Source organism: Acipenser ruthenus, chromosome 23, assembly GCF_902713425.1.
Source record: "Acipenser ruthenus chromosome 23, fAciRut3.2 maternal haplotype, whole genome shotgun sequence".
NCBI classification, from domain to species: Eukaryota; Metazoa; Chordata; class Actinopteri; order Acipenseriformes; family Acipenseridae; genus Acipenser; species Acipenser ruthenus.
In genome coordinates this window covers 25,444,282-25,467,353 of record NC_081211.1, presented here as the reverse complement: position 1 = coordinate 25,467,353, position 23,072 = coordinate 25,444,282, and the positions used below count along the sequence as shown (strand labels likewise).

Sequence of the window (23,072 nt, the reverse complement as noted above, 5' to 3'; positions counted from 1 at the left end):
TATAAGGAATGAAACTAAAACATATTTGATTAGGTCTGGAGGCATAAATAACCAATACTCTAGGGAAGTTAGGGAGATGAAATCTACTGCAGTCTACCCAAGACACGATGATAAAATGATTTTGTGCATCCAACTACAGCTAAGACCAAAAGAATTTTAGGATTGAGACATAATTTAAAATAACTCTATGAACCTAATTTAGATCGTTTATGTAACATAATTTAATCAAAGAAACCACAAAATGATATTGCGAAAAGTCTACCTAAAGCCTTAACAGTAGTACAGTGTTTAATGTTAGACTTTAAATGTCACATTTTTCAGATTGTTAGTTTTCCCCTAAGTATATGGGAAAACTACAAAGCGGTATGTAACTCAATATGTTAACGGAGCATTATTCAGCAGGTTTCATTTGACTTTATGAAGCAAAAATAGTTCATTCTGTAGGGTGATGTGAAACTTTTAGCCATAGTTGTATGCACCAACTATCAATCCGCCCACGTTTATTGTCTTTGTGAACCTTCAGATTACACGACAGGTATTCATGTTAATAACACATTAACAGGATGTGTGGTGAATAGTGGGTTGCTAGCTTGGTGAATATGGGACAACACCTTCAAAGTGAAGATAATTAGTTGGGGCTAACAAAATAGTTCCTTTAATGTTCCCCGCGATGCACATCTATTTATATTAAGGTTTCAAATGTGCAATTTTGAAAGACATTATGACAAACATGTAGTTTCATTGCAAAACATACCGGGTACAGTATTACAGCTGATTTGTAAGCGAAGCTTAATGGGCATCCTGGATAAAAAAAAATAGACAATAAGAATAAGATTGTGCCAATTTTTCTAAGATCTACGGTGTCTTTCCCTGAGAGTGGTCAGAAAAACACGCACCCCGACACTGTCCACCAACCAAGCGAGAAACCCTTGCAACCAAGGGTTTCTAGGCAGTACAGACTAGTCACATGACCTGGGTCTGCCTGGCTCAATCCCAGAGGCTGCAGTGAGCGCTTTGGTCACGTGACGTACACTGGAACCTGAATCTGGCTCTACCTAGAATGAGAGCAGCTGCTTCCTTGTTCGGTGAAGTGTTTTGCTACGTATTTTATTGTAAAAAAATGGACTGAAAAAATGAAAGACGAGCCTTTTTTTCGCTAAATATGTAGACTTTTTAAAGTGAGAAGAAAAACAAACCAGTATTGTAAATTGGGAGCTCTTTTGTTTTTAAACTGGAAAGTGAAAAAGACAAAAGGTTTTCCATTAGAGATGGTTTGGGCCTAGAAGATAGCAGAGGTAAGCGGATTAACTTTTTTTTTCTTTTTCAAAAAATGTAATCTTGGAGTACTTATTAAATATATAGTTTAGAAAAGATGACAAAGTCGTACATCGCTTGTGATGATTTACACACATGATAAGTATATATATGTATACAAATAAATGACAAAATATTTGATTTCGTAAAATAAATATTTGGTGTATCTATCAAATACAAGCTCGACAAATAACACAAAGTATGGTAGTGTGTGTTTTTTTTGTTTTGTTTAGTTTTTTTTAAGGCACAGTTTAGTAAAGCAACGTGTATGTTTTGCTGTTCACATAATAAAATCAGTCAGTTATTTCGTAAATAAAAATTTGTAGTAACATTGACACCTGACAAGCCGTTTTGTGTGTGTGTTTATTTTCCTATTTTAATGCTTGTTGTACTGCAGGTTAAAATGAAAGAAATACATGAAAGAGTCCCGTATATAGTTCTGATCAGTAGAACTGGGTCGATTCAGTATGGACAAAATGTATACCCCCCATTTTCTTTTTTATATATTATAATTTTAGGTCAAGATGTCTTAGCGCGCATTGATTGTTAACGAAAAAACACGAATTTTAGTATTCACGTTTTCCCTTAATCGTTTTGAAATCCTGGGATAGATTAAGCAGTATGTAATTTACTAGGAAAGTCGAATTTGTGTTGAATTTGCAAATATTAATAGTGACGTCAATGCTTTGTTCCAGTTAACGCTACGGCTTGAGAGCGGAGATGAGCGTGCTGTGTGTGTGTATTTAGTGGCTAGCGTCAGTACAAATGATTATTTCATTATTTACTAAATACTCGAAATTAATTAAAATAATACAATAGGCTTTCTAGAAACTAATTTGTGTTTTGGAGTTGAAGTTAGATCCATTGGGTTTTGCATTTTCCACACTTTCATGATGTACTATTTCCAAACAGTTTCCACCTCTTGCAATGCTTGTAGTTGAGCATTGCATTAATCGAGTTAATACCAATATCTATCCGATTGTTACAATGATGTAGGATTCCACATGGTAGTAGCCTTTAGAAATCAAAACAAAACTATTTAATCTATTAAATGTTGCCAAAATATGAGTTGTTTCTATTGATAAATATATGCTGGTGTTGTACGGTATTGCATTTGTATTTCTATGTGGCTTTGGAAAATATATACTTCCTACTCGCTGCCTTACGCTCTTTTTGGTTACAGTATGTTGCTGAGTGCTTAAGTTTTAATTTTACATTTAAGGGACATTTGCATTTGGGAATTATACTTGGTGGGTGTGTTCCATTACAGTACAGCTGAAATCAATGAAACAAGATGAAACAATTACGATTCTATGCAATGTGATGAAAATAATTTAGTAAAATGTAATCTCTGTTGTGTACGTCTTTTAAACTTCTTTGACATTGCCCAGTTAAACACTGGAACATTAAACAGTGTAGCTGACCTGTAGCAATAGGAGAGGAGGCCATTTTAAATGTTAGACAGTGGGGGAGGGAGTGGTTAGCAGAGAATTAGTCTTACTGCATAATTACACAACACATTGGTGCATGGCTCAGTGCTTTCTTGAAGATAACTGGTTTTAAAATCTGTAATAGTGAACAGACATTTATTTAGGCATGAAATAATTGACTGTCTTGTCTGTCGCCCTAACTTTAACCTTGCTTAAATATATAGATTGTCAATATTTGTAGTGTTAGGGAGAGTTTAACATGATTCATGATCATCCAGGCTTAAGAGACTCGACAGACAGGAGGTGCAGACTTATTTAAAATATTTTGCCCTGCTGTGGTGTTCATCACTGGGCTGAGGGGGAAATGTTTATTTTATTTTTTTTTATTACATTTTTTGTATTGACTTTGTATAGTAGTAGTGTGGTGCTTGTGAAGCCCTGCATTAAAACACATTGCACCTATTTTCCATTGGATTTGAAATGAACGTCTTCAGTAATAGAATGAAGTTGTGAAGTTACTGTACATTTCAGGGGGTTACAGTGAAAGAATGTTTTTAGGTCAGATAAAAAGCGACATCAGGGTAACACCATCCTGGGGATTTGCGTTTCCCCGTTTTGGAATAATATGACTGACTATAGACATTTTAATGCTTTGTGTTGGAGGAAAAGCATATGTTTATTGTTTTTTAAATGTAATTATCCAGCTCTGAGTTGACTGTAAACTGTAGCCTATTTTCCCACAGTGGATGAGCAGGACCTTTTCATCAGTTTCATATAGTTACATCGCCGACCATCATGCATGATGTATAACTGTATTGTCTGTTGTTTTTTTTTTTGGTCAATCACAAGGTATATGATGCAAGTTTTGCTTAAAATGTAGTGGCGGAAGGAAGTCAAGGAAATGTTTTGTGTGTTTCAGGAAATGGAGTAGATTTTTGTAGAGCACATCTTGTTAGGACACTGCTGGAGAAGTAAAAAAAAATCTAATGCAGTCAATATAAAGTTAAAGAGTTACGCTATTCAACGTTCAATGGGAAACAGTCCAGAGGCATCTTGAGGTTTCTGCTGGCTATACCTTGGGTAGTGTGTGATCATCAGCATCAGTGAGAAGTGCTTTGTAGAAGATTCTGTGTCCATCTCTGAAAGATGTGGTATGTTTGATTTTGATAATTTCTTATACCCCTTTTATTTATATGGAATAGAGGAAGCATTTTACAGCAGTGACCCCTGCTGAGAGAATGTTGGGTTAGAGAGGCTGTGAGGCAAGCTACCTTTCTGCCACTCTCAGGTTGTGACAAATGATCTTGTGATCTGTGCTTTGTTTTTAATTACTTCTTTCAATTAACAATTGAACCCCTTGTGGTGTCTCAAGGAGAACTTTAGTCTTTTCACGCCTGACAGACTGCTCAGTTTGGGATTCAGTACACAACCAAGCCAAAAGGTGCTTGCACCTAAGTAAGGTTTTTGTTTTTCTACAGCAGTTGGATTTATTTGTTTGAGGTATAGAAGCCCCAATTTAAAGTCTTTAAATATCAATGTAAAAGAATATTTATAAAGACCTTCATCGAAATACTGTACTGTTCAGTACTTTTCTACAAGTGTCTGCACGGTGCTGTTTCTTCTAGACTAATAACATCTGTGAATTGCACTTGCCAGCAAAAAATAAATACAAAATCTTTTGAAAACCAGCACTGTGGCTTTAATTATCCTTTGCTAGTTTGCTTTTATACAGTAGTCTGGGGAAAAATGGAACTTGCTCTGATTGGTTTGAATATCTCTAAAGCCCTGACATCATAGGGAGGATAGGCTCAGTGGGATAAAATAACATCTCCTTTTATGGACTAGAGCAGACAGTTCCATTTTTTTAGAGGGGTGGTAATTGCCTTCACTGTATGTTCTGAATCCAGATACATTTGATCAAACCAAAAGGAGAACATTTCCGTATCCAGCAAGTTATAAAATGAATGTTTCACAGCTGACACCAGGTAGCACTAATCTTGAAATGCTTTGCCTTAAGTAACGTAGAATTGTAGATGGTATAAGAAAAAAAAAAGATTGCTAACACTGTTGGGTGCTGTTGAACAAGAAATCAAAAATGTCTTGACCCACTTAGCTTTTATAAAAAGTATTATTTTGTTTACAGTAAGTACCTAAGATGATTTATTCAGCAATCTATTTGGAAAGGGGACCCCAAAACACATGCACATTTAAGTTTGAATGTAGTTTACTTTTACTTGGGCATCCTGTACTTCCACCCCTGTCAGTAATTTTAAATTGGATTGTCCCATGAACAAGCTGAAACCTCCCTAGCCTTAGTTTAGAATTATCTCAAAGCAAATATGTTTGCAGGTTAATAATAAAATGGTGCTAATGTAAATTCAGTAGAAGTGCGCTTTTCAGATGTTAGAAGCCAGTGGAGAAATCTGTGAATTGACGCTGCTGAAAACAAGCACCGTGGAGTTCTTGAATCTCTCCAATGAATCACTGTTTTGAGTTATGGCCTCACAGGCTGGGTAAGCAAGCAAGCTGTTTGAGATGTTTGAAACTGAGGAGTAATTGTTGTTTGCTTATTTTGTTTGCACATGTTACCATTTTGGAATTTTTTTTTTTACTTTTAAAGAGTGCTTTATACTTTGGACATAAATGATCTAATGAATTAACCCACCCCTGTTTTTTTGTAGGTGTTTTGTAGCCTTAAGGCTGAGAAAACCAGCTGTTCATATTTCATTTCTTTTAAATGTTGAAGTTTAAACACTGTGGATGCAAGCCAATAATGGCTTTTCATTCTGTTTTATTACAGAAAAAATAAACTATTATTGTACTACTATTGTAGTCTACTGCTTGCACCTACCACACTTGAGCCTCATTTATGAAAGGCATAAAACTGGTGCAGACTTCTCAACAGAGAGGCCATATTTATTTTATCTGAAAGATCTCTGCAAATGTTTGGCTTTGGCTGCCACTTATAAACACAAAATAATGTTGCATGCTCAGGCGGCTGCTTTGTTTTCTACTGTGGGATTCAGGTTAAAGATGTATTCTGGGGAATAGCAAATTCCATTTAAATTACCAATTCCGTGTTTTCCTTTTCCCCACTTTTTTTTAAATCAATTTATTGATCATTAAACTTGGCATTTGAACATCATATTGATAGTTAAAATAAGTACATTAATAAATATTACCACAATTCTTTCTTTTTTTTTTTTTATTAAATCCAAGATTTTGAATCAGACATTGCTGTAATAGTAAGTAAAGCACCTGAAGACACTTACACTGTAGCTCAGTCTACAATAAAGTTGTTTTGATAATACCTTTTTAGCTTATTGCTGGCATTACAATAACAGTAAAAAAATCTTAGTTTAGTAACAGTCCACTGACTCGTTGCTACACAGGTTTACTGCTGTGTATCACCTGATTGTACTTTAAATAACGCCCCTTTTAATGTACGCGCATAATGACTCCTCCCAATTGTTTCTTTGCCAATTCTACCTTGTTATTTGTAAATGAATGTCTTTGCGACACAAACGGTGTGTAGTGTAGTGACTAGGCCTACATCCTTTACACAGTAAAGCAGTCTGTTTCCTTGTAGAGTGTAGAATGTAGAGCTTTGAGTTTACTTGATTAAATTACTTGAACAGACCCTGTTTCAAAAGATGACTGCTGGATTGTATTCGGAGGTTGTAGAGTCAATACTTGTATGTGATTTGCCCATGTCTTTTAAAGCAGGATTATCTCAATCCTTTTGCCTTGTATACAGATTAACATGGCTTTGATGAGGATCTTAAAAGGATTTGGTACAGTATGTGCCCTTTTAGTATGCCATGGAGTTAAACAAGGCGTGTTCATACATAGCCTCTTCCAAGAATATAAATGCAGTTACACAGTACATGTGTCTGTAATGTACCAGAATGACCAACATCCTTATCTTGTTAAATAGAATCTCAGAAGAAATGCCCACATATTGGGAAATTGAAACCAGTCAAGAGGTTTCCAAGTTAGTCTTCACAGCTTGAGCACATGTTCTACAAAATTCACCAGGTCTACGGTCTAATAGTAGCGTGACAAAGTAGGGAATACCCGTCAATGGCGTGTTTTTACATTGACAAAAAAAGGATTTAGTTTGTGAAGACCTGGTTTAAAAGACCATTGGCCTATTAAGATTATTTTAAGATGGTAAGTAAATTGGCTACATACAAGAAGTTGCTTAATAAGCAATTCCAGTAAATACATGATTCAGTGATGTGTTTCTTAATATGAAGATTCTATAAACTGTAATTTAAAAGATGTGGTTGTTCAAGAAACATACCAATAAAAGTAATGAAACTTACATTTGACTGCACAAAATAGTTTCCTTTTTAAATAACTATCATGGTTTCATTCTGGGCTAGCTGCGTTAGCAAATTAAGGCCTTTGTCGGTTTTAATGATGACTTACATTTTATTTCGTCACTAGATTTACAATGAAACATTGTCTTGTATGTTCATGTCAGATTTAACATTCTGTTTGAAAGCTTTGGAAACTCGACAGACCACATTTTCTATAGATCACGGTCTATTAGCAAAGCTCATCCTTTAAATACAGATGCAAGTAGTCTGTACTGTGTTTGCAATAATATAAAGCAGCCTTTTTGAATGTAACGCAGCATACCTTACTATGTTTAAATTACAAATGGTGTGCTGTGAGTACACTGCCTGCTGAGTGTAGATTACTGTACCTGTAGAGCATGGCTGGGACTGATTTAATTTCTGGCAAGCTCTTTACAGTCTACTGCAGAAGTTCATCATAGTCATTATTGGTTTTTTTACTGTACTAATTGCTTTTCCTTCCCAATACCAGCCAGAGTAATTTTCTTTCTGTAATTTAGGGCTGAGTGCAGGGTAGTTTTGTGTTTCTAATCCTGATTAAAACCACTACTGCATGTTGACTAAGATGCAACATAATTAAAACAAATAAATTAATTAAAAAAGAAAAAAATATATATTCCTTTTGCTTCATTTGATCTACTGGAATAGATGCAAAAAGGGTGTCCCCCCATGGGAGGTTCTACTGTTATATGGTTTATTTGGAAAAAATACTGCCAGGTGAAAGATTAGTATATACTAAGTTTATAACTGCTATTAAATAAATAAAAAAAAAAAAAAAAAAAAAAAACTATTGGAATTTTTGGGGGAATTACAGTAAGACTAGACTGGGACAACCCCTGACACTATCTTTCCATTGTAGATTTGAAATTGGTGATACGAATTACAAAAATGATTCATGGTGGCTCACCAGTGAGTTACCTAGTATCATTCAATGGCTAGTGCTGCTTTACAATTACACCTTTTTTGGAAGTGAAAAACTATTTTGAAGACACTGAAAAAGGCCAGTGGAAGCATTTCTTTTAGTATTTCTAAATTGAGCACTATTGAGTGTGTACTAGTTCTGGAAGGGATACCTTTGCAGTATGACATGGATAAATAGTTTACAGTACCACTTAGAGCTGGGGGACTTAAAGTTGTGTAGACTTCTGTTGACAAATGATTTCCCATATTCTGCCAGTATGTACAGTAGTAGGGCCTATTCTGTACCTGGGCCTTGCTGTATTCATTCTTGCTCTACCGTGAGTGTGTTGATTGTTGGGAAACAGTAATGCTGTTAGTTCCTGATTTACTACTAGTTAGCTACTGTAAGTGAAGGATTTAAGTACACAGTAGATTTGAATAAAGTATTGAAAACTGCACGTTCAGGTATATTGTCAGAATTTTTTTCTTTCTCCCTAGTAGTATTTTAGCCATCTGCATACAGTGATTATAAACATTGATAAAAAACCAGGAATTATGTTAAGGGACCAATTCACGTTACCGTAAAGTAAACCCCTGTGTTAAGGGGTCTTACAGTCACCCCTCCTCAGTAACTGAAGTTTCCTGACTACAGTGCCCTGTGTTGTGTGGCAGGAACCTTTTGGATCTTAAACATTTTTCTTAAGCTGACTTTTTTTTTTTTTTTTTTTTGGTTATATTTTTCAGGTGCAGTTACAGTAGCTGAATTGGCATATAATAGCTACAGGAGGTTATAATTATAAGAAAGTGTAGGAAATGCAATGCATTTAGAAGGGCTTAAGTACAGCTTCAGAAGGTAACCCATGTAGTTTGTACAACAGTATACTGTACTACCCCCATTGCAGTTTATGGTCCAGATTTACTTGGCATTTTTGCCACGAACTGTGCAAATGCTTAGTACTGTAAATCTTCCCCACTATATCTTCATTGCGTCTACTAAAGTAGGCACTGTATAGCATGCGTTCCTGCTGCCTTCATGACAGCTTGTAGGTTTGTTGCACCATATAAAACTACAGTATATTGTTAGATTTACCATTGCTAGTTTTGCTGTGTCCTGTAGCAATCACATGGTCAAGCATTGTGCCCTGCTAACAGGGTAGGGGTTGGGGGAGAGAGGCAAAGCCAGGGAGAAAAAGCTGATTTTGTGTATTTGTTTAGTTTCTTGGTGCAATAGTGACGATGGTATTTACCATTTGTCTTGTACATTCGGGTCCCTACAGTAAGTAGTTGTACAGGATCTGACCGGTGCATATACTACCAGGTGTTTTTAGATGAAAATGGCTCATGTTATGCTATTAATTATTTGGCACTCAGATTAATATAGCCATAGAACATTGGCAATTTGCATCTTTTGTTAGTGTGTTTGTTTTTATTTATTTATGTAATATTTTCTTCCCTAATTTTTTTTGGTCAGTGTTTTCAAAGTACAGACTCTAGTGTTTGGCAGCGGTTTTGTTTTCTTTGTTACAGATAGACATCCATGTTTTTAATAATTCTAGAAAAAGTGCTGAAAGTTTTTCTCCACGCTTAGTGACTGTGTCTTTGTTGTTAGCAACATGAACCGTGAAGACCGGAATGTGCTTCGTTTGAAAGAAAGGGAAAGGCGAAATCAAGAAACCCAACAGGGCGGAGAGGCCAATCCAGCTAACTCCCCTCTCTTTGCTGAACCTTATAAAGTTGTAAGTTTTTTTTTTTTTTTTTCGTTTTCGTTTTTTATTTTGTTATATAAATTAATCCAGCATTATTTATATACTCATTTGGGAGATTCAAAACCACAGTATTACAGTATGGATTGGTTAACACTAGAATAAACATATTGTAGATAATCCTTGATCTTTAGTATTCTATCCAAACAGGATAGTCCTTTTAGCATGTATGTCTGTCTCTAAAGAGCCTTTGCCCTTTGAGCGCCTGTCCCCATTGTGTGAAGCCCTGACTCCACGGTGCAGCTGGGAAAGTTAATGTTTAATTTGTCCAGGGCATTGGGGTCAGTACCCCTGCTCTTATTTGACTAGGCCATTGGATCTTCCATGAAGCAGACAAGACTGGTTCTGCAGTAAAGGGATTTGAATCTGAGACCTTCAGGCCCAATGTAAAGTCTGCTGCCAACTGAGCCTAAGATGAGGTGAGTGGTGCTTTCAGGGATAGCAAGGAAAAAACAAAAACATTGGGCCCTGCACTGCCAACCACATGGTGATCAAGAATGGGCATTGGCAGGTAGGCACTGGGCACCAGGGAGAAGGTGAGCCACCCCCCCTCCCCCCATTCACTAGTGGATTCACTGGGAAATTGTGAGCTCTTTGATATTCCCAAGAACTGTCAGAATATTTATAGCAAATTTTGTTTGTTACAATTGCAGTATTATCTCAATGGTATGTAAAATATACTTTTTGTTGGGAAGGGGGGTGTGGGAACATATCATTTCAAAATAATTTGCAAGAGGTTATATGTAGGGCTTCTGATTTTTGGTTTTAACCAATAAAACACCCCAGATACAAAAGCAATGAAATCGGTGTATAGCCAATAAACACCGGAAATGGCTACTCAATTCACGTTGACATCTTTCCCATTTAAAAAAAACTAAAGCCTACTACAAAAAAACAAATAACAAACTACCTTTCCCAGTGCAGTTGGGCAATGTCCCTCCTCCTTGACTTGTCTCGCATTGATTCATTATGAATACTGTAAACCACCCCAACTACTGAGTGGCAACAAATTCCTACATTTCTATTGGAGACTCTGCTTGCGAGATTTAAAACAAGATTACAATTGGAAGGCTTGTTCATGGGATTTAAAGCTATATTAGTTAGACAATTTAAATTGTGGCAATGTAAAACAATGCCTAGGCACACAAAAAAACCCAGAAGAATGTGTCTGTGACCATAAGGATTTTGTTGTGGAAGACAGCAAAGGAAAGAAGGTATGACTTAAGTGTGCAGGTACTGTCGAGGTAGAAAAAAGCGCCCAAGCATTTCGGAAAGTAACCGAAAACAATTTCATACAGTAGGCCTATATAAAAATTGAAAGACCCCAAAAAAACCCCATTTAAATAAAATTCAAATAGCTAAATGTAAGCACCGAAAAATGAAATAAAAACTGAAAAACAGAAGCCCTAAGTTATGTTACTTTGGCAAAATTGAGAACTAGTGTATTTAAAAAACGTAGTGTCCTGCAAAACATACTTTACTATTCACCCTACGGTATGTCCTCGTTGCGGTTCACCCTACAGTATGTCCTCATTGCTTTTTCAATAAAGGGGATTGGATTTTTCAGTCACACAGTCTTTTATTTTGATTTTTTCAAAGTTCTGGCTTTAATCAAGTCTGAGGAACTGAAAACAAATGATAAAGTTAACTGAAAATGTTACTAGACCATCATTGTAATAATTCTTATCAGTAAACTGCAGACTTGGATAAGCAAAAAGTCTTGGTGTAGTTAGTTGAAGGCTATGGCTTCTTGCTTTGGTTTAATTTGTGTTTTCCATATAGAAGTATATTCTTTGTAGCTTGGTTTAATCATAAGAAGTCTGCTCCCTTATCTAGTGTTTTTTTTTTTTTTTGTTACCCTCAAGATGTCACTTTACGATGAATTGTGATTAGTATACTGTAGCTCTGTTATCCAAAGAAGGTATGCTTTTTTGTTTTGTTTTCAAAGACGTATTGTAACTACCCTCTGAAAGGTATAACCATATTTAATTTAGAATTACTAATCAAGTCCAAACCTATTTGTTACCGTTGCCTTTTAAAATGTGAGAAACAAAATGCAACTGGTCTTTTCCTAGACAGAAAATCATGTATTACTTTAATGTGATGCATTTCTCTTTGTAATGTAAAGCAGCTTTAAATACTGTGTGGTTTATGTTAAAACCTTTTTGGCTGTACTGATGGGAGAAATGCAGAAACGTATGTAGGTCTGATGGGAAAAGTAGTGATGTACAGTTCACTGCATTGTAGGTAGGCTATTATCAGTAGCATTGGTACCCCAGTTATTTGTGTGTGTATTGTTTGCACCTCTAGAGTATTGGTCTGTTTCATTGTATGTCATGGATATTTTGCAAACAATTAGTATTTAACTTTATTTTTTTTGGTAGGAAGGAAAATAAACTATAACTACGAAGATGCTGAAGATCAGCTAGATTCAATCAAATCTTCAATTGGGTGTCTCCATATTCTGTTTTTCTTGTTCCCCTAACTACTATACCTTTTTCTTATGTGCTTATATGATGATCATTACTCTTAAGTTAATAATTTAACACTTTGATTCCCCAAAAAGCTGATGATGGTTTGTATGAAGTTTTGCTATTTACGTTTTTTTTTTTAACGTTTGTTTTAGGATCAACGCCGGACCTTTTTAGAACCCCAATCAAAGGGTTAATCACCTGAAAAGCTTTAGATGAAAAAGCCCAGTAAAGATATAGTTTTTTCTTTTGTCTTAGATTAGCCAATTTTATCTTTAGGTTCATTTACTTTTTGTGGCTGATTCAAGTTACTCTGATGGAATTACAGACAACTGACCTGTCTTTCAGCATTTAAAAAAAAAAAAAAATAATAACTGTTGTTTCTTTTAGTCTAGCAAAGAAGATAAACTATCCAGCCGCATCCAGAGTATGCTCGGTAATTACGACGAAATGAAGGACCTGATCGGAGACAAATCTCTTCAAAAGCTTGTTGGAATCCCCAAATCTGCTGTACCCTCTAACCCAGAGGAGAAATCTTTTGGGGAACAACGCTCGAGTCAGAGCAGCAAATGGACTCCAGTAGGACCTGCACCAAGCACCTCATCTTCCCAGTCACAGAAACGATCCAATTTACAGAGTAGCCACAGTAGTGGCCAGCGGACTACCAGCAGCAGTAGCCAAAGACACGAACGGGACTATAGTGGTAGTAGCCAAAAGAAAAGCAAACATGGCTCAGAGCACTCTAAATCTCGTACATCCAGCCCTGCCAAGGGATCTTTAAGTTCTAGCCATTCCAGGTCACACGGGAGTGACCACCAGGGTAAAGAGCGCCATAGGTCCAAGTCCCCGCGTGACCACGACTCTCCTTCTCGTGTTCACACATTTTCATCCAGCGGGCAGCACTCGAGCCAGGCTTTTCCTCCGTCGTTGATGTCCAAGCCCAGCTCCATGCTGCAAAAGCCTACTGCCTATGTCCGCCCAATGGATGGCCAGGAGTCGCTTGAACCCAAGACGTCATCTGAACATTACAGCAGCCAGTCACACAGGAGCAGTATGGGAGAGATGAAGTCCAGTAGCAAAGCATCTCTTGCTAAACTCAAGATCCCTTCCCAACCATTGGAGGTAAGCTAGGATGACTTTGACCACTTTCTTTTGTTCAGCAGCAGACAAGTGACTGACAGGCCTTCCTCTAAACAGCCAGCTTTGTGCTGTGTAGTGTTACTGTTACTCCAGTGGGTTAGTAAGGCAAGAAGAAAGCAGCAACACTATTTTAAACAATCACATCTATCAAAGACAACACATACTGTGTACTGTCAAATAAGCTTTCTTTTGAGTATTCTACTCAGAACATTATTACATAGATCTAAAGGTATTGATTTTTATATTTTCTCAATGTTTTCTTTTTTTTGGGATAAATAGTATTCTCTCTTGCAGGCATCAATGTCTGGTGATGCCAGTTGTGTGGATGAAATTTTAAAGGTAAGAATTCTTCAAGGGATATGACAACATAAAGGAATGTGAGCCTTACATTTGAGCTCAATCACAAAAAACTAAACTGACATTTAAAACCTGTAATTCAGTCTTTGATACAGCATGACAGAAAATTGATTCTATTTTACTATCTTTCTCCTTCTTTCATTAGGAAATGACTCAGTCATGGCCGCCTCCTTTGACAGCAATTCATACGCCATGTAAAACGGAGCCTTCAAAGTTTCCATTCCCAACCAAGGTGAAACATTCACTACATTCATACATTTGAGTAATACAATACATTTTAAAATGTAACTACCTAATCAATTACACATTACCCAGGCGGTCTGTCAAGTGCAGATAGGTTGCTTGCAAGAATACCATTTTGTTTTAGCATTCTTGCAACTTCTGTAGAGCTTGTAAACTGCGACCTTCTTTGTATGACTTGTACACAAAGTCATAATTCTGCCATACAGGCTTTGTATTACCTTGGATTCATTATGTACACAAACATGTTTTGAGCCAAACTCTGAACATAAGAGTGTTCAGTATCTGGTTTAAAACATTCTCTCAAACTACCCCCTTTTAATCACATTTATTTTTTTTCTTCCAGGATAATCAGCAAGCTAGTTTTGGCAGTGGTGGTCAGAGTAAGTATTAACCTAAGATACTGGAGCTTCATTATTTTATATCTATATATATATATATATATATATATATCTATATATATCTATATATAATGGTATATAATATATTAATACATTTATAATTGTATCTACAGAGAGATATGTCACATCCAAAATGACTTCAAGTGGCCATCAGTCAAAAGTGTAAGTGTTTGTCTATGAATATTACAAAATACTTAACTAATTGAGATTATTTACTGTAGAGTTATAGAATTGACCTATACATAAGCACTTGGCTGACACAGGGTCAGGTGACCTGAGATGTGGATTTTGGTCAAGATATGCTACTCCATAGTAAACAAAAGAAACGTCTTTGTCTGGTAGACATAAATAAGAAAAGTTTACTGTCATTTTCTTCCAGATACTTATTTGATATTCATAAGTGTTTGATTCACAGTGCTTATCAATTTAACAGAACATTTTTAGTCAAACTGATACCAAAGCAACACCCAGCGAAACACCCAGTAATAACTTATCCGTCAGCAGAATGTGATGTTTGACAATCTGATCCCTGGTTCTCAGAAAATTTAAACTAGACCATTCGCACTAAATTTGCAAAATGTAACTTTTTTTTTTTTTCCCCTGCTCTATTTAGGCCTGATGGTGATCAAGCAAAGTAAGTTGTGCAAAATCATTTTTTTATTTTACTTAAATCAAACTGTATTTGGTATTTAGCATGAGTTGGAGTTGTTTTTTTAGGACCAAATTGAACATACATGAATACATTTATATAACAGTGCATAGGGAAGAGTAAACTGTATGGTAACCATTTCTGTTAAGTGTGCATTTTTGTGACAGATTAAATATGTTACTTTTAAGTGCAGGTGTATGTGTGGGGGGGGGAAAAATGTACAAACAATAATGTCTTCTAATTTATTTAAAGTATGCTGGAAGATGACCTTAAACTCAGCAGCAGTGAAGATAGTGATGGGGAACAGGTAAGACATACTGATTTTTATAATGAATTGGTATCCATTTTTAAATATGTAGCTGTATTGATTTGTCAGTAATCCACACCCTTCTTGTCCCTATAGGAGTCTGCAAAGACTGCACCTAGAAATCCTTCAGCAAGGTAGGCGGGAGTATCTCGAATCAAGCTCAGACCAGTTCAATGCGAATTGTTTGCAACAATAACCAGTTGAACTACTTTTAATTTTGTTCCTTAGTACTTCAGAGCCTTCTCAACACAACAGTGAAGGAGCAGAGCATGATTCGAGCAGCCACAGTGGCTCAGAGAGCAGCTCTGGGTCCGATTCTGAAAGTGAGAGCAGCTCCAGTGACAGTGAAGCCAATGAGCCAACACGGATCCCATCCCCTGAGGTGGGGTTTAAAGTTAAGAGAGTTTAAACCTTTAAACTATATTATGTGTATTAATATAACAATAGAAGGTAGTTTTTTTCAAATACCCACAAAGAAAGTAATTGCATTGACCAAATACTATTGAGTGTTGTAATGTGTTGCATTGGGGAAACGCTGTAAAACTTGAAGTTTACTTGCAATAGGATTGTCATGTTGGATATTTTTTTATAATGTACTTCTGCATATAGGTAATTTTTCTGATCTTTGTCACTTAGTACAGATATGTGAACATTGCAAATCCTTACCATGCTGAGGGGAGGGGGATAAATAATATTGTCCGGGTAATGAAACCGATATAGCTAATACTCCTAGGGACCTGCATACAATACATTAGTATATTGGATTGGTTTTGAGTTTACCTTTCTAAAACTGTTGTAACTTTTTTTTTTTTTTTTTCTTCATCTTAGCCTGAACCACCACCTACAAACAAGTGGCAACTTGACAACTGGCTGAAACAAAATAAGGTCTCACCAGCCTCTTCTGTGGATAGTAACGTCCCAGTGAATTACAAGAACGAGAACCGGGAGCAGAGCTCAGGCAGGGGGTATGCAGGCCAGGGTGGATCCAAAGAGTCTAGCTCTTCTGCTCCCGGCAGAGACTCACGGACTTCCCAGAAAGGGTCAGAAAGTGGCCGCAGCCGGCAGAAATCCCCAGCTCAGAGCGAGAGCAGCAACACCCCGCGACGGACTGTGGGTAAAAAACAGCCTAAAAAATCTGAGAAGACGCCTGTGGTTGAGGAGCCCAAGGGAGGACTGAAAGTCGAAAGCGAAACCCCTCCTGAAATAAACCGGCCCAAAGCTCCAACAAAAGGTTCACGAAAGCCCAATGTTAAGAAAGAGCCCAAATCATCATCGCCCCGGCCCGCAATGGAAAAGCGGAAAAGCAAGACTCCTAACAAGCCTTCACAGAAATCCAGGGAATTTATAGAAACTGACTCTTCATCCTCTGATTCAGAGGAAAACGAGAGCATTCCTTCCTCCTCACAGACTCCTAAGTACTCTGAGAGCGTCAGGACTCCTGCTAGTAAACCTTGCATTGAGGAGGAAGACAGCTTTTTTAGACAAAGAATCTTCTCTCCTATGGAAGAGAAGGAACTACTTTCGCCCCTGAGCGACCCAGATGACCGGTACCCTGTTATACAGTCTCTGGTTGTTAAAATAGACTTAACTCTGCTGACCAGAATCCCTGGGAGATCTTACAATGAAATTCAGCAGCCCAAGGTAGAAATTGATAGCATGGTAGAGAGGGAAATTAAAGAATTACAGAAGCAACCCAATGAGAAGAGTAAAAGTAAAAGAAAACACAAGGTAAGGGTAGTAGGTCGTCTTTTATTTATTTTTTTTGTAACAATATGCAGTCCCTGTAATTACATCTTCATGTTTTGATCATACATTTTGCTGATGGTTTAATGACTTTTGTCAGACATGTACTTTTACCTTTTTAATACATTTTATCATTGAGTGAAATATACACCAAATTGCATGCAAATAAAAAAAAATAATAAATGCTAGTTTTAATAAATATTTGTATTGTATTTCATGTAGACGGAGGATGACGGCATCAAAAGTGAAAGCAAGAAGCCTAAACTGGAAGATAAAAACACTTCGAACCACAAATCTAGCACTAAAGAGTAAGTAAGATTGGTGGTAAGAATGACATTCCCTATAAATACTATTTATTTATTTATTTATTTTTAAACAACAATGCTAAAAGTAACATATCTGAGCGTTCCCAATAAAAAACAATTTGCTACCTTTGACTGGAAATGGCTGAGAGTAATGATTGAGAAAACCTACAATTTCTCTTTATCTATCACATGCCCCTTTTATTTCTATCACAGATACTATTCTGTATATATTTGTTTTTGTACACAAAAATCTCTGTTAATTCCTTTCTTTGGGTAGGGGAGATTAGGATTCTTAAACATAAAATAATAACAATTATCTAAAATAAGTCAGCTATTTTATATGGCCTCATTCTTTTCTTTTTGTTTTGAAACTTTTCACACTAATCAATTCTGCTTACCCAGGTCATCCAAAAGGGTTTCTGAAAAGGAGAAAGAACATGCTCCCTCTCCGTCTGTGACTATGCCACTGAAAACCCCCAAAGCAGACCACCAGTCTCGCAAGAGGACAGTCAGCCAGTCGTCCACCTCCATCTCCAGCAGCACCAGCAGTAACAAGGAGAGTGGCCGGAGCAGCAGCAAGAGCAGCTCCTCATCCTCCAAGCACAGGAAGACAGAAGAGAAACAGACAGGGAGTGCCAAGGAGAGCAAGGTACTACAAAAATTGTAGTCTGACATGCTTAACTACTACGCATTCAAAGATTGAATTGTGTACTGAACATTGAATTAGTAGTTGTCAAAAGTAGATTTAACTAAATAAAAAGTAAGACACAAACCACACGGCATTTCAACGTGCATGTCAGATCTATTGTCTTGTTTCAGTCACGACAGACTGAAACAAGTCACATCTTGGGATGCCAGTTGCTTGTTCAGTCTCTGTACATTAGTTTTGGTTCATTTATTTTATCTCTTGAAGTTCACAAAATGAATTTCTTTTATAGGACAAAGCTCAGAAAAGCTCTGAAAACAACCCTCATCATCCTGCATCGTCATTAGAAAACTCTAAGCCTAGAAAATCAAAACTCACATTTGAAGACAGGTAAGGATAATAAGATGTGAACATCACATTGAATATTTTCCTGCTCATAAACAGATCATATTTTCCTGCTCATAAACAGATCATATTTTCCTGGTACAAAATCTAGACTTTTGTATATTACTGGGTTGATTTAATAGAAGTCTGTAGATAGCTGTGAAGTTCTGAGCCTCATTTACAAGCAACAAATCTGACTTTGTTTTTTAAGAATCGTTAGGTTTAGAAGTTTGTAATGCAAAGGCTGTTTTGTTTTCAGATTCCTTGTGCATGTAAACTAAGTGATGTTACAGCTTGTAAAAACATCACAAATGCAACCTTTGTTTTCCTACATTAGATGCATACAATCGAAAATCTATTATTATTTATTCTGGCTTATTTATTTCTTCTTAGACATCCTTATCCAGAACGAGCTTAAAATTGTTACAAAATATCACAATACAAAGTATTGCATTATAAAATATCACATTACAAGTTATCACATTATAAAATATCACATTACAGAATCATAATACAGATAAGAGTAGTTATGAAAGTACAGTAAGATCAAATTCAAGCAAGAGCAAAATAAAGCATAGTCAATTGAGAGCAGTTAAAACTTATAGTAAATAATTGCTTATATGAGAAGTCCAGTGAAAACATGTAAGTGTGATAAATGGATGAGAATGATTTCAAATAAGAGCAATTACAAATAGACAATTGACAAAATCCTATAAGATCTTTTAATTTGAAGACAGTATTGTGAATTTCAACAACTGCCTTGTTGCCTTTCACTAAATATGAAAATCTTTTACAGAATACATTCTGCCGATCATTATTTGCAAGATGCCAAGAAGCTGAAGCACAATGCAGATGCACTGGTAAGGCAGGCTGAAGCATGCTGTACAATGTTGTGCTGCTGTTCTTGTTTTTTTGGGGTTTTTTTTGGTGTATGTACTGCTAATTTTGCTACAGTCCTGTTTTAGTCTTTTTATGTTCTTTGTGATAACCTACCAATGGATCTATTATTAGTATTGTGCTTTATAATTTCAGGTGTGTGTGTGTGTGTGTGTGTGTGTGTGTGCGCGCGCATGCATATAAATACACGTACATAAGCATTCTGGTGTTTAACAATGATTTCAATTTCTCCAAAGATGGACAGGTTTGAAAAGGCTGTGTATTACCTGGATGCTGTTGTATCTTTCATTGAATGTGGAAACGCTTTGGAGAAAAGTGCTCAGGAAGCAAAGTCTCCATTTCCTATGTATGCAGAAACTGTGGAACTGATCAAGTAAGTGCTTTTATTTTGTTTTGTTTTGCATCTAGAACCTCTTATCCAATTGTGATGTAACTTACTAAGTAAGGCCATTCTTTTCCACAAGTTATTGAAAGTGTCATATTATGGTGGTATATGGAGGTGACCTGACAAACTTGCAGTATCACATGTGGATGGAGGTCATGATCGTTTTGTATGTACAGCAATGGTGAGACATGCATGATGCTGACTTACTTGTTTTATTTTTTAAAGTACCGAAGCTCTTCTGTTAACATTTTATCTCTCTTGAATGTGCTTTTTCATTTAAAGATCAATAAATTCATCCAGCATGTCAGCAAAAAACTATTCACAATCTGAGGGATGCCTGCCAACTTAGCATCATTACTAGCCATACAATAAATGATAACTCAATAGAGTGCTCTTAATGTCTTTGATCTGCATTTTAGATACACTATGAAGTTAAAGAGCTACATGGCTCCCGATGCTACATCGGCTGACAAGAGGCTCGCGATACTATGGTATGTGTGTGTGTGATTTTGCTTCAGTTTTTTTCTCCCCAATGTTTAGGACTACTGGTAATTTAGTTTGTGAAGGAATAAACATTAAAAAGGTCAAGTTATTGGCTTCAGTAAAGTATTCAAAGTGTTTGCTCATTTACATATGACAACACTGTTAAATTACTGCTGCCAGCTTATTGATGAATATTTCGTGCTTATTTGCTGTTTCTCTAGTCTCAGATGCCAATCGCTTCTCTACCTGAGGCTGTTTAAACTGAGGAAAGAAAGCGCACTGAAATATTCCAAAACGCTAACTGAACACTTGAAGGTAAGTTTGTAATGTTGAAGCTGCAAGTTTTAGTTGGGCATGTATTGTCGTCTACATTTCCTCGGTTTACTGCAATGTCTAATTTCACATTTTTGTGCTTTTAGTATAGCGTTCACTGCTTTGGTAACAGTAGTAATTTCAACAAGCTTATTGCTTTAAATGTTAACTCTTTTTTTCTGTTTTTGTTTTACTAGAATTCCTACAGTAATTCTCAAGCTCCTTCACCTGGAATGAGGTAAGAATACTTAAATAACATTATTTATTATTATTATTATTATTATTATTATTATAATAATAATAATAATAATAATAATAATAATAATAATAATAATAATAATAATAATAATAATAATAATAATAATAATATTACCTTAGATCAAGTGTATATCAGATCTTTTCTTATGTTTCACAGCAAAGCAGGAATGCCTTCCCCAGTATCGCCCAAGCTATCCCCAGGCAGTTCTGGTAGCTACTCTTCAGGGAGTTCAAACTCTTCAGGAGGCAGTTCTTTAGTCACTATCCCACAGAGAATCCACCAAATGGCAGCCAGTTATGTCCAGGTTACATCCAACTTCCTTTATGCCACAGAAGTATGGGACCAAGCTGAACAACTATCTAAAGAACAAAAAGGTATGCTTTTAGAAGATGATTATACCTGCAATCCTTCAAACATAAAATCTAACTGACTTTTTTTTTTTGGTAATCCACTCATATAATTTTTGTTAACACAATTCTCCTCTCTCCCAGATTTTTTCACGGAGCTGGATAAAGTTATGCCCCCTTTGATCTTCAATACCAGCACTATGACGGAGTTGGTGCGCTACACGCGACAGGGATTACATTGGCTTCGACTTGACGCAAAGTTGTTACCGTAGAGGCTGGAAACAAGACTCATATTTTAAATATAATCTTAACTGCCTCAGATTTCTCTTCAACACTGTGTTCATTTTTATATCAGATATTGCCAAAAAAATCCCCAAGAACTGAAATGGGGTAATCTAACTTTACAAAATCTGTGGTTTGGAAAAGACATTTGTATTGAGGCCTGAAGCCATTTCTTCCACTGAAATTGTGTGTAAACAGATGCATTTTCTGTGCTTCTTTTAAAAGCCATTTGTATTAAAGGGCAGGAGGTCTTTTAGGTAGCTCATTACTTTGTTTAACATGAGATATATATAGATTTTATTTACCCTGTGAGATTTTATTGTATAGACCCAATTATTTATTTTGTTGTTTTGTGGTCTCTAATTTTAAGTAGTCATTTTCCATGTATCTTGTTGGACTTAAGATAGTAATGTCAAGTCACAAAACCTAAAATGCTTGTGGTCTAGGTGTGAACAAGTGTTTTGTTTTATTTAATATGTTTTTAACCTTGGGTAATTAAGTGTAAAAAAAAACAAACAAATATATTTCATAAAGGGGCACATACAGGCTCTGATGAAATGAAGATCTTATTTAAGAGTAAAATACTGGCAAGTGCTGTTTGAAGTTTTGAAAAGGTATGAGTCATGTATGTGCAAAAATAAAAAGGCACTATAATTTAAAAAGAATAATTCATAATTCTTCACACTATTTGGCCATGCAGGGTACTTTATTTATATTGTAGTTTTTTAAGGCAAAATGTATTTCCCTACTCCTATTGAACTTATAGGAATGGAGCAAAGTATAGATTTAACAAAATGAGTCATTTTTTTTTCAAATTACACTTAATTCATATGCATTAAAAAATGTTTAAAGAGCTGCTTTTCATTTTATTTTAACAAGTACCTCTTTTTTTAACCAAAGGTGCTTTTAAATAAAGGTTTGTCCTTGCTTTTATATTAAATTGTGTGCCTTGTATTTAATATACAGTAGTAAGGTAAAAGTGTCTTGCTTTGTTTTGATCTGGCATTTATACAGCATGTGCATAACATGCATAATACACACATCCTTAAAATTGTTTGAATATTAACATTTGAATCCAGAAAGGAGATTTTGTTTTGTTTATTAAAACTAAAAATGCATGGTTAGGCTTTGTTTTTATTCAATGTGTTTCACTTCCTCAACCTGTGCTGTTGAAAGGCAGTAACAGGGTTGCTTGTTGGTACAATGAGCCAATGCTCTACATTTGAACCTTTTAAGTTCAGGATTGAGGTGGATTGGTGGAAGCTCAATATGCACTGTGCCAATCAGTAGCCATGCCACAGTACCTCCCCTTTTCACAAGCATTAAAACAAATAACACAAAAATATAGTTTTGTAACACCACATAAATTTTTTCCAAGGCATCTATGTAAATAATTAAACCATTTTTTCAATCATTTAAGTTTTTTTTTAAATTTGCTTTTGTTTTTCCTTTTCATATTTCTGTGTTTTTGCTTGAATAGTCCTGGCATGAGACATTTGTGTTGCTTCCTTTTAAAAAGACAAAATAATGTCTCCAGAGTATCAAAAGGTTTGGCTTGCCCAAAAATAACTACTATTGATAAATGTCTCCTATTTTATTGACCATTAAATCCTGGCATAACAGAACTCCTTTGAAAGGTTTAACTATGTATGTATTCTTATTACATCATAATAATGAACTGAAGCAGAGTTCC

The 23,072-nt window shown here is 35.9% G+C and overlaps 1 protein-coding gene across 5 annotated transcripts; it reads left to right on the top strand.

Moving 5' to 3' along the window:
- Positions 1-905: 905 nt before the first annotated feature.
- Positions 906-22,503, top strand: LOC131696813 (AF4/FMR2 family member 4-like). Of its 5 annotated transcripts, none has more exons than XM_058996961.1 (22): positions 906-1,295; positions 9,618-9,744; positions 12,633-13,364; positions 13,677-13,721; positions 13,885-13,971; positions 14,326-14,362; positions 14,494-14,542; positions 14,994-15,014; positions 15,282-15,336; positions 15,433-15,470; positions 15,565-15,730; positions 16,165-17,064; positions 17,302-17,387; positions 17,787-18,033; positions 18,323-18,420; positions 19,211-19,274; positions 19,548-19,684; positions 20,116-20,187; positions 20,401-20,494; positions 20,689-20,729; positions 20,907-21,124; positions 21,242-22,503. In XM_058996961.1, exons 2-22 carry the CDS (start codon positions 9,622-9,624, stop codon positions 21,367-21,369), a joined length of 3,438 nt encoding a protein of 1,145 aa, XP_058852944.1. In that variant the 5' UTR covers positions 906-1,295; positions 9,618-9,621; the 3' UTR covers positions 21,370-22,503. The 5 variants fall into 5 exon arrangements, with proteins under 5 accessions (XP_058852944.1, XP_058852946.1, XP_058852943.1 ...); XM_058996960.1 differs by lacking the exon at positions 906-1,295 and adding an exon at positions 5,126-5,257 and having other exon boundaries at positions 15,565-15,718; XM_058996959.1 differs by lacking the exon at positions 906-1,295 and adding an exon at positions 5,126-5,257.
- The last annotated feature ends 569 nt before the right edge of the window (positions 22,504-23,072 follow it).

Bases quoted from the DNA above. Each gene is read 5' to 3' on its own strand.
- LOC131696813 (XM_058996959.1), top strand. The intron at 14,363-14,493 runs GTAAGTATTAAC...TTGTATCTACAG, and splicing joins TTTTGGCAGTGGTGGTCAGA to AGAGATATGTCACATCCAAA. The intron at 20,730-20,906 runs GTAAGAATACTT...TATGTTTCACAG, and splicing joins GCTCCTTCACCTGGAATGAG to CAAAGCAGGAATGCCTTCCC.